This window comes from Sebastes fasciatus, chromosome 9 (assembly GCF_043250625.1).
Source record: "Sebastes fasciatus isolate fSebFas1 chromosome 9, fSebFas1.pri, whole genome shotgun sequence".
NCBI classification, from domain to species: Eukaryota; Metazoa; Chordata; class Actinopteri; order Perciformes; family Sebastidae; genus Sebastes; species Sebastes fasciatus.
In genome coordinates, this window is record NC_133803.1 from 27759560 (window position 1) to 27770669 (window position 11110).

The window sequence follows — 11110 nt, forward strand, 5'->3', positions numbered from 1 at the left end:
TTCAAAATAAACTAAATTATATGGCTTAAAAGAATACCATCCTTTTATACTTTTAAATATATAGATACTGATTTTATTTGACTACGATTGAAAACTTAAAATTAAAAAATTCGAAACTATTATATTATTTAGATGTTTCAAATTTACTCCAATTGTTTAACAGACCCCGATTGTTTTTTTTCCTTTTTTGTTTTATTCCTTTTTTCTTTCCTTACATTTTATTTGTTGTATAATTTATTTAATTTTTTTATCTTATTTTTATATAGTGAAATATATTTAGTGATTTTTTTGTAATGAAAAATCTGAACATGTTTATGTAACTACTGTAATGAACTTTCTAAATAAAGTATTTAAAAAAACTTCAAGATAAAACAGACAAGACACAAGTATTATTTCCTGTTACATCTCAGTTAAATGTGACGAGCTTGACACATCAGCCCTCAGTAGCTTAGTTCACCCTCAGTTCCACTGTACACTCTGGTTCCCTGTTGATTACATCCCAGATTGTCATTTTCAGTCCCCAAAAGTATTTACAAGTGAAAATAAAATACCAAATTCAATGTGATCAATACTATAAATCGCAAATGAACTCCCATTAATCCAGAAACTTCTGCCCTGAGTTCATGTACGTGTACATGAGTCATGCATGGTTGTGTCATGGTTTTAGGAAGTAGGTGTGATTAGGACATACCTGTACACCGTACACAGTGAGTTTACAAATAACATGAGTCATTTGATAAAAACTGTCCTGCATTTTTTCCACAATGACACATGGAATCAGTGTGTAACTTATTTAAATTCAGGTTCCAGTAGGAATTAATTGGATTTTTTGGCCTTATAGTAGATTACATAGTATAGGTTTGACCAAAAAAGTCTGTAGCTGTCTGAAAGTCTTCATCAAGTTCACAATAAACATTTATTTTTCAGTTTAAAAATGCTGGCATACAGTTGTTTTTTAAACAGGCATTATGAGTGACAGAAAGGGTGATCATATCAATACAATGGTGACAGTAAGAAAAGTAAGAAAAAAAGCATGATAGAACATTTGTAATGCATTATTATTCAATGTGATCAGTTCAGTTTAGACACTAAACTGTTTCCTTCAGAAGATGTCCATACATCTTGTTATACCATACATATCCAACTGATACACATGATGCTAACATGTTAAAAAAAAGAAACATAAATGAGATCCTTGTATTATAAAAATAGGAATTGTGTAGTTGAAAGTAAGACAACAACAAAATAGGTGAAATAAATCCTATCACAGACGTGTCACAAAGTGGACCCCTGGACCCCCACAGGGCCCGGGTCCTCCTCTCTGCTCAGCTGGACTGGACCGGGGCGGGTGAGGCTGTCCATGGCAGACAGGATGGAGGAGAAAAAGTGTTCAGTGTGGGTCTCCAGAGCTCCACTCTGCCTCTCAATCAAAAGCAGGGTGTCTCGTAAAACTGGAAACGCAGAGAGAGAGAATGCAGTAGTGAGAAAATGATGGGATGACGTTTTTTTGTTCATAATGTGTTAACATGTTACACACTGACATGGAGACATGGTGTTGATGCAGCGGAGGAGAAGCTGTCCGGTGTGCAGAACGCAGGAGGTCAGGGGCTGATGGCTGCTCACTTCTCTTTGAAAACTCTGACAACAAGAGCGTCACAACACACGGTCAGCAAAACAGGATTATTCCACTTATTAAATGAGGTCGGGTTTGCTGAGGAAACACTTTTCTTTTCCACTGTAATGAACATGACACACACTAGGGCTGCAGTATTAATCGAATATTAATTACGATCACGATTTTGGCTTTCCACAATTAAGATCTTGAGGTTTAAAATGCTCCGCTCATAGAAAACTCTCATGATGTAATCTTGTAAAATGCAGTTTTTGGCGAGAAACTTTAATAAATCCGGTTGTTTGAAGGAGATGTTTTCACAGAGATATTATAATAGATAATAGAAAGGGAATTATGACCTGTTTAACTTTCTAAAACTAGGTCTAAGCAGCTAATAATATATAATTATATATTATAAAAATAATGTTAACTACTAATGCCAATTTGTTTTAATCAAAGCAAATATTTTAATAAAAATTCAGCAAACCCACAGGTTAAATCACGCTCACAAATGTGTGTGTGTGTGTGTGTGTGTGTATTCTTGAGTATAACAGGGCCTTGAAGCTCACCTGATACTCAGCCAGAGATGACTTCACGCTGTCTAAGTCCACAGTGGGCGCAGCCAGCAGCTCCATCTTCTCTGACACTGTATATAGCTGCTGGATGAGCTGCTCCAGGTGTGAACAGAAGACCTGAAACATTCACGGCTGCTTTTACTATTTGATGGTCACGTCACAATGAAAATAAAACCCTGCAGATTTTACATTTTTACTGTATTTGTTATCATAGTGTAATCTCTTGTATGGAAGGTTAGATTGCGTCTCTACCTCGATGTGTTGCATCAGGGAGTCACTTCGCTCCTGGTCCTCCTGGCTGCTCCTCTGGCTGCCAGGCAGAGTGAGGCCACACAGCTGCTCGATCAAAACCTCCACCTCCCTGAGACTGGATGGACTCGGTCCCCCTCCTACAGGCTCCACCCAGGATCCAGAACTCCTCCTCGCTGCCTCAGAGTCCCTGTGATCAGCTGCTGATGGACAGGAGATGGGTGTTTTTGACATGTAATTTTTCAGCACTGTAACCACCACAAACTAAATAACATTCACCTCCACCATTGTGTTGGAGAGGAGGCAGAAATGATCTCACAAACCTGGACAAATACAATCTAAACTATCTGCATGGAGAAATGTCAATAGAGAGCAAAGGAGCACATTTAATTATCTGTTCTACAGTATGTTGATGTGGCGAGGCCAGAACCTTACTATTTACTATTAATATTCCTTATTACATATATTAATTTATTATTTTTGTTATTTATTTCCAGATTCAATTACACCTGTTCATTACACATGTTATGCTGGAACTGGAATAACAGTCATTTCTTCTAACATACCCGTCTGAGCAGATCTCCTCTCCTCTCTGTCCGTCTCATCTTTTCCTTCATCTGTGTCTCGATTGCCGCGTTCCAGCTCTTTGACTTTAGCCTCCTCCTCCTCCTCGTCCTCCTCATCCTCGTCTTCAGCCTCCTGTTTCTCAGGCAGGGTGATGGAGGAGAGGATGGAGGTGGTGCCTGGCTCCAGAGACTCCCAGCTGGCTGTGACAGGCCGACTCAGCCGGGCCGTCACCTCCCGCACCTGCACACAACAAGGACCATATACTTTATGTCTTTAGCTGAGGGAATGCAGAAACTACGGAACAACACTGATCCACTGTCTGTTCCTCCACCGTCGTGTTTGACTTTGCATGAAGTGTGATAATATGATCCAGATTTGCAGCCATTTAGACCCGAATTGTGTTATAGAATTGTCCTCAGTTTAATAGATCAAGGAGGCATGTTTGTGGCCATCCATGTTACTGTATTCTGAACAGGATATATATCTGTATTAATGTCACAAGGAGGAATTCAAAAACAAGCCAGAACAGACAGCAACATTCGCCTTCAATTATCTGTCCATTCAGTAAAGAGCTATGTGTGGCTGCATCCCAAAACGCCTCCATTTTCCTGGAGCTCCTGAAGATGTAAATAAGCTTTTCCACATACACACACACACAGTGGGTGCTGCTGGTAAATAGATAATAATTAGCAAATAACTTATTTGAAATTTCTCAAAAAACTCCCTGAATCATTACATCAGCTACCAGGTTACATTTGTGTCGAAAATAAGTCACACAATGGTGAGATTTGTGCCTGATCAGAAGTGTCTTCTATTAGTTTTGGTTTTCCACCTCCGATGAAGAGCAGCGCTCAGCCGCTTCTCAAGCCTAAAGGCCCTATTTTAACCATTATATGCTATTTCAGCATGTAATAATTAAATAATGTTTATGATTAAGTAATTTTCGATATATTTTGAGGTAAATATTGGGGTAATTTGGCAATAATTCCAAAGGAATTTAAAATAAGTTACTTGCTAATTATCACCTAATTACCATGAAATTTGCGGACCTGTAAAATGAAGTGTTACCGAATATTTTTCTATTTCTATGAGCTGGCCATAAAAAAAACAACTAAAACTACCGTAAATTAAAATGAATATATAAAAACTGAAACTAAACTAAAACTAGAAAATGCACTCAGAACGCTAACTAAAACTAAACTAAAATGAAATTGAAAAGTACAAATGAAAATAAAATAAATACAAATTCAAAATTCAAAACTATTATAACCTTGGTCCACTGCACTGACCTTTCTGGACAGCAGCTTCAGCTCCTCCAGCTGCTCTGGAAGAGGCCGGAACTCCTCGTCCACCTCCAGACACACACACCTGGACTGTGGGAGAAGTCTGGTGGAGCAAGTGAAAGCAGTGGAGGTGGAGGCAGACGGAGCATGGTGCTGATGACAGCGACCATCAGATTTGTAACGATTCATTCCACCTTCGTTCCTACTGCAGTCTAAACTGTCCGAGGACAAACCCACAGGGTCTGTTGGGGAGCGCAAGGTCCCAGACGGCTGATCATCTGAGTATCTGGTGAACCCCTGCAGGTCAGGTGACCTATGACCCACACTAAGAGAAAAGTCCAACCCTGACAGACTGGTAGAGCTACAAAGGTGGTCCAGTTCAATCCCTGAATCCTGCAGGTTGGGGTCCGTTCGGAGGAGAGAGTCTCTCTGGAGCTTGGAGCAGTCCCCCTCACAGACCACCTGTCCTGGTCTCAGAGGGTAGGTGTAGTCCAGCAGGGCCTGGTACTCCCTGTTTGGGTCCCAGCCTGCAGAGTGCCTGTCTGGAGAAGGAGGCAAAGCTTTGGGGATGGCACAGGCCCAGTAGTTCGCCTGATAGGGAGACACTGGATGTCCTTTTGAGTGTCCTCCAGAAGAGCATAGTTTGGTCTCCCCCTCCCTCCCCCCCAGCCTGAGCTGGGTCTGGTCTGGCCTGGAGTGCCCTGAGCGAGGGGTGTATGTAGGATACAGGACAGTGGAGGTCAGTTGCGGCCTAAGAGGAGGGTTTAGTCTCTGGACCTCCAGGAAGGAGCTCGAGAGGCTCCGCCGAGCTGATCTGCCGCCAGAGAAAGGTGATCCAAAAGTGGGTTCTTCATGGCACAGCCTAGCGCTGAGCTCCGAGACACCCAGGGGTGAGCCGGGGTCTGTTCTCGAGGCGGAGGGAGGTGAGATGTCACTGTGAGAGAGGCTGAAGCTCTCTGGGGTCAGCTCCTCTCTTGGTCTGGTCGAGAAATTCATGTCAGTGCGTTGCTGGTTTTCTTCTCTTCGGCTAACACTCAAGTGTTTCTCCTACAAGACAGGAAACAGACAGAGTTAGAAAATGATACTAGAACATTGTTGGCTTCATCTGTCTGTTAAAGCAAGGGCTGTTTTTGGCAGTTGTGAAATTCATATGTGGTAGCTGTATGTACAAGACTGAAAGTAGAATATTTAGGGAGTCTGATTAGTAACACATATTTGGGCGACCGTGAATAAAAAGTTGAAATATTAAAAAAAAAACGTTGTTGATAAAGTTGTAATTTTTCCGGGAAAAACTGTAATCACAAGACAAAGTTTCAATCTTATATGAAAATGTGGTAATATTATGAGATGTTTATTGTGCAAGTGAGAGCATTCTGGTCTATGTAAAAGTGAGTATATTATGGACAGTCAGAAAATGCTCAAACTTGCACATGAAATCTGATCATCAACATTTTCTTTCTTGAAATATCAATATTATATTCATATTTTCTCACAGTATCATGACATGTTTTTGCAAAATTATGACTATTTTATTGTAAAATTATGACTTTTTTTCTTGAAATTACAACTTTTTTCTTCATTTCATTGATTTTCTTTTATAATATTCCTTCTTAGATGGTGAAGCCGGCCACACACGATCAGCTGTAAAATCACTCTGCGCTGGCTGTGCCATTGTTTTACTATGGGGAGAGTGGTGCTTTTTTAAATGAAATATTTTTGGGGTGAAGAAAGGAAGTTAGACACACTTCAACCATTTCACAAGGAAGAGTAAGCCTGTCTGGTGCTCACAGAATAGGGCAATCTTGTAACAGGAGAAACTTCCAGAGACCAGGTCCAAAGCACACTGGAGCACACAGATCAGATAAGACAATCAACTTTATTAGAAGACTAACGTTTCGACGCCAACTGCGTCTTCATCAGAGTCGATGGTGTCCAAATGTTAGACTTCTAATAAAGTTCTAACTGCATCTCTATCAGAGTCGATGAATGGAAATAGTTTGTATTTACTAGAATTTAAAACATGCAGTTTAATTTCCTCTAGAAAAAATAACCCGAATCAGTAAATCCACTGAGACTCTCACCTTCTCTGTGTGCTTCTGTGGATGTGTCTTCTTTAAGATAGATGTATGTTGTTCCTCAGAGAACAGAGGCTTTCTCATTACATACTGTCTGTCTGTCAGATACCTGGAGGTGGGAGCCATAGTAACACTTTTGTGTGGCCCTCCTCTGTCTCTGTCTCTCTCTGTCTTGCCTCGTTCGCTGTCTTTAGTAGTCGGACTCGGGCATCTCCTGCTGTGTTTAAACTCTGGGAGATGCATCTTCCACCTCTGGCTGCATCCCTTGGCTTCCATCGGACATGTAGGAAGGTCCTGTCAACTACAGGAATATATATAATAATTTAGTAACTTGCAGAAGAAAAGTTCAAATGTGTTGATCATTGAAACTTTGTTTGATTCTTTTGGTTTCATTCCTGCACCTTGAAGGAACTGCAGGCTTGTGGCAGAGTTTTTCGTCCAGCGTCTTCTCACCAACAAACATCATGTTGCTAAGTGGAGGCACACGGGAGCACTGTAATGACACAGAGAAGATTTTAGCTTTAAATCAATAATGCAATCCTTGTAAACGTTTGTTCCAGATAAAAACAGAGTGACACACACACACACACTTCCAGTTGCTTAGTGAGAGGAATGCCTCTACCTGTTGCTGTGGGATCACTAAACAGCAGGCCTGACAGTCGGGTCCAGGCAGTGAAATGATATGCTCGCTGCTCCTCACCTGACTGATCTCATTAAGACTGCATGCTCAGACCTGCCTGAGCTCACCGGACCAACGGGGAAGAATAATGTCTGTCCACAGCAGCACTGAAGTCAGAGCCGTGGACACATCACATCGAGAACTCAGAGACCATTGTTCATACTATTAATGTTTAGTAGAAAAGGTGCTGGCTCAGCTGCATTTTGTGCTGATAAATATGAAAAAGTCAGACAAAATATGCGATGACGTTGAATTTCGCAATAACAATATTACGTGCAATAAATATAATAAAGTTTAAGTTTAAATAAACAGATCTGTTTAGTGTCTACCTTTCTGCTGCTTTCGGTTTACTGCTAAAATACAACAAATTGCTTGTTGAATTAAAAAAATTAAAGGAAATTATTTCCAACAATCTTTTATTGAACAAATTGAACATTGAACTGAATTTTTTGAGACAAAATTCTGAGAATTTGTGTACTTCGTCTAGACAAGACAGAGATGTCTGTAATTTATTTTGATAAAGATTGATTGCTCCATAAGTGACAAACTGATGTTTAAAAAATGCTTGATTTCCATTGACTGCAATGGTTCACATGAGGGTAAAATTCAAAATACTGTCAAAAATACAGTTTTCAAGATATAATTTTGAATTTTACCACCCTACGTCTACCATGACCTCAACATTTTGTCATTTATTTTCATGAACATTGGAGCTTTATTTAGTGAGAATTTGCAGTAGCTGTGTATAATACTGTTTACAATAAAAAGTGCTCAATTTCTGATAATTCACAAAATCTGGCTGAATCGTTTGTGGAGGACAGTCTGAAGATGCAGAGGAGCAAGTTTTGGTGTAAAAAAATGTGGGAGGAGATAGGTTTAAGAAGCTGCCCGGACCCTAAACAGCATAAAAAAAACGACTAATTGACTAAAGAAATTTAAGACCAAAACGACCTATTCGTCGACTGATTGACTAAGAGGGGGCAGCCCTAATCCATCAGTATGTGACAAGACAATAACAGCCAACCTGCTCCATCGACGGAGTATTAGGGCCACATTGAGGAAAATAAATAAATCTGCGATTTTGAGAATAAAGTCATAATATTACGAGAATAAAGTCATAATATTGTAAAGTAGTAATTTTACGTGTTATTTTCTTTTATTCTTGTAATGTAACGACTTTTTTCTCCCAAAGTAATGAATTTATTCTTGTAATATTACGACTTTTTTCTCGTAAAGTTATGACTTTATTCTCGTAATTTTACGACTTTTTTTCTCGTAAAGTTATCACTTTATTCTCGTAATATTAGGACTTTTTTTTTCCTAAAGTAATGAATTTATTCTTGTAATATTACGACTTTTTTTCTCATTAAGTTATGACTTTATTCTGGAAATCTTCAACTTTTTTTCCCTCAATGTGGCCCTAATACTCCATAGTACATTTGCACTTTGGCCCTCACTGCATTAGACTTACGTACTATATACTTAGACTATAAACTGTGTTACCTTCATCACAATGCTCAAATGTTTTGCGGCTCCAGACATATATATATTTTTTTCTTTGCCTAAATTGGCTCTTTTGATAGGAAAGGTTGCTGACCACTGGTGTGGTCAGGCTGAAAACTGTGTGGGCCAATCACCAGTAAAAACTCAGTGTGTATCAAGTTAACAGTCACACAGTCCATTCACAGTGCCTTTAATGGCAGTCAGTTCAATTAATTCATGTTTGAGTTGCCCCTCAGACTAAATATATACAGTATATGTCAAACACAGAGTGGCTCTGTGGAGGTAACCATGGCAACAAGCATGGCCAAGCAGCCACATCCTATACAAGTGACCTACTCAAAGAGAGGAGTTGTCTTAAGAGCTGGCCATGTACGGTTGTCACAAGACTATTGTATATAGTAGGTTTAGGTTATATGTATAGGTATATAGGTAGAGGTTCTTCCTTGGATAATTCAACACCTTTCCACAAAGTTTCATAACAAAAGGGAGCATACAGAGAGCTACAAGGTTTATGTGTGATTTCACTTGAGCCAAACTCCATTCAAAAATCATGCAATTTAAGATGTTCTTGCTTTATAAACACACACACATAACCAATATAAACCAACTTTGGTACTTTCACAATTCTTCTGGCTCTTCTCATTAATTCGGCATCCTTTTGAGCCACAAACTGAGTTTCATTTCCCATAAAATCTCTAATTTAAAGTGTTGATGACACTTTTTCACATCTTATTATCAAAAACCATATCAAAAACCCACACAGTCTGACTAACAAACTGCTCAAGCAGCATTTATAATCATGTGTCTGTGAAAAACTGTATAAAATGCCAGTAACTTACCGTATTTAGCCCCGTTATTTCAGCTAGGAGCGGCCAGTCGTCTTTGTTACCGCTTCCTTCCTCCTCCGTCCTGCTGCCTTCAGGTGCTTCTCCTCACATCCGGACTTTCCTGTGTCCTGGTCGAAGTCAATTAGGTAGCATTTCTTCACAGTCTTTTCGTAACACTGCTAATTAGCAAGCGGTATGGGTGGGATGTAACTAAATCTTAAGGATACAAAAGTAATGAGTCAACAATAACAAAAAGAAAAGAAGCGCGCCAGTTGTATTACTGTTATTGCTTTGTGCGGTTTAAAACATTCATAATTCCCATATTGATGACGGTATTTTAAGGCAACTTGGCAGATGTGGCTCTATGCTGCCCTCTAGATAGATAGATAGATAGATAGATAGATGGATGGATGGATGGATGGATGGATGGATGGATGGATGGATGGATGGATGGATAGATAGATAGATAGATAGATAGATAGATAGATAGATAGATAGATAGATAGATAGATGGATAGATGGATAGATGGATAGATGGATGGATGGATGGATGGATGGATAGATAGATAGATAGATAGATGGATAGATGGATAGATGGATAGATGGATAGATAGATAGTAACTCTATTGATCCCGAGGGAAATTTAAGTTTCCAGCATCACACTTCCATAGTGCAAAACATGTTAGTAAAAAGGCAGTAAAAAAGTTAGTAGTGCAAAGTACAAAGTTCAAAAATATACCAGATATAAAAATACAAGGAGATGAAGAAAATTGTTAAAACTGAAAATAGTGCAGGATAACATCTGTGATACACGACTATTAAAAAAAGTGATTATAGTGCAGAAGAGACTGTTACAGACCGTCCTCCTTTGTCCCTAGCAGATGGCCCTAGCAGACAAAATAAGAATATTTACATCACAGCTTTTTGCAATTGCTAAAACACATTTTCTGAAACTACTAGGACCCTTTTGTCAAAACTCTAGACACAAAAAAATAACAAAAACATATATACAAAATATCTTACATATATTGCAAAAGCAAACTCCATTCAAAACTATATAAACTCTTCTAAATTTTGTATTTTCTGTATCACAGTTTTGCACACAAACACCAATAAATAGCTCTTTATTTACTACTTTAACCTAAATAATATATATTTGTATTTAAGCATTAGTAGTCCCTGAGGCTACCTTTATGTTGATGCTAGGAGATGTTGATCTGTGTATTTAAAATCACGAGTGTTTGCTGCCCTCTAGTGGTGACTTACACTTCCGGTAAATTATTTCAAAATAAAACTTTCAACATACAAAGAGATGTAGTTACTCGTCGTCACTCAGGAGATCAGTGTGCAGCGATGCAAATTATTGACCATAAGCAATAATAACATGACAAATACACGATATTTAGTGTGATTATTTAATGTTATACATAGTATGTTTTAGGGATTATGTGGTACACATAAAGGAAAGGTTGATTTAGTATTAGGAGTATTAGGAAAAAATAAATAAATCTGAGATTGCGAGAATATGCAACTCATTCAATATAACAGTATCTAAGAGCCACATCTAGCTACTCTCCTCAGAAAAAAAGTAGTATACTTCAAGTTCATTTTATGAAGTATAAAGTTCAAGTATATACTGTAGGCTATATTTCCCAAGTATACTTGTCTTATTATTATATTATTGCTATTATTATTATTATTATATTATTATCGTGAACAGATAATACAAAAACAAAAAAT

The 11110-nt window shown here is 38.6% G+C and overlaps 1 protein-coding gene across 2 annotated transcripts; it reads right to left on the reverse strand.

The window, feature by feature from the left end:
* Positions 1-897: 897 nt before the first annotated feature.
* cep68 (centrosomal protein 68) lies at positions 898-9516 on the reverse strand. 2 transcript variants are annotated; one of them, XM_074647010.1, is made up of 9 exons: positions 9383-9516; positions 6763-6854; positions 6368-6662; positions 4293-5333; positions 3003-3243; positions 2440-2636; positions 2182-2304; positions 1542-1638; positions 898-1451 (listed from the first exon to the last, which is right to left on the reverse strand). In XM_074647010.1, the coding sequence occupies exons 3-9, from the start codon at positions 6635-6637 to the stop codon at positions 1276-1278; spliced, it is 2145 nt and encodes a 714-aa protein (XP_074503111.1). In that variant the 5' UTR covers positions 6638-6662; positions 6763-6854; positions 9383-9516; the 3' UTR covers positions 898-1275. The 2 variants fall into 2 exon arrangements, with proteins under 2 accessions (XP_074503111.1, XP_074503110.1); XM_074647009.1 differs by having other exon boundaries at positions 2440-2639.
* Between the last annotated feature and the right edge of the window lie 1594 nt (positions 9517-11110).

What these genes read in the sequence shown, in the direction of transcription:
- cep68 (XM_074647009.1), bottom strand. Translation starts at nt 6,637, where the DNA reads ATGGAAGCCAAGGGATGCAGCCAGAGGTGGAAGATGCATCTCCCAGAG. An exon ending in TGAAGCTGCTGTCCAGAAAG is followed by an intron (nt 3,244 to 4,292) that starts GTCAGTGCAGTG and finishes TGTTGTGTGCAG; the next exon opens with GTGCGGGAGGTGACGGCCCG. An exon ending in CATCAACACCATGTCTCCAT is followed by an intron (nt 1,452 to 1,541) that starts GTCAGTGTGTAA and finishes CTGCGTTTCCAG; the next exon opens with TTTTACGAGACACCCTGCTT.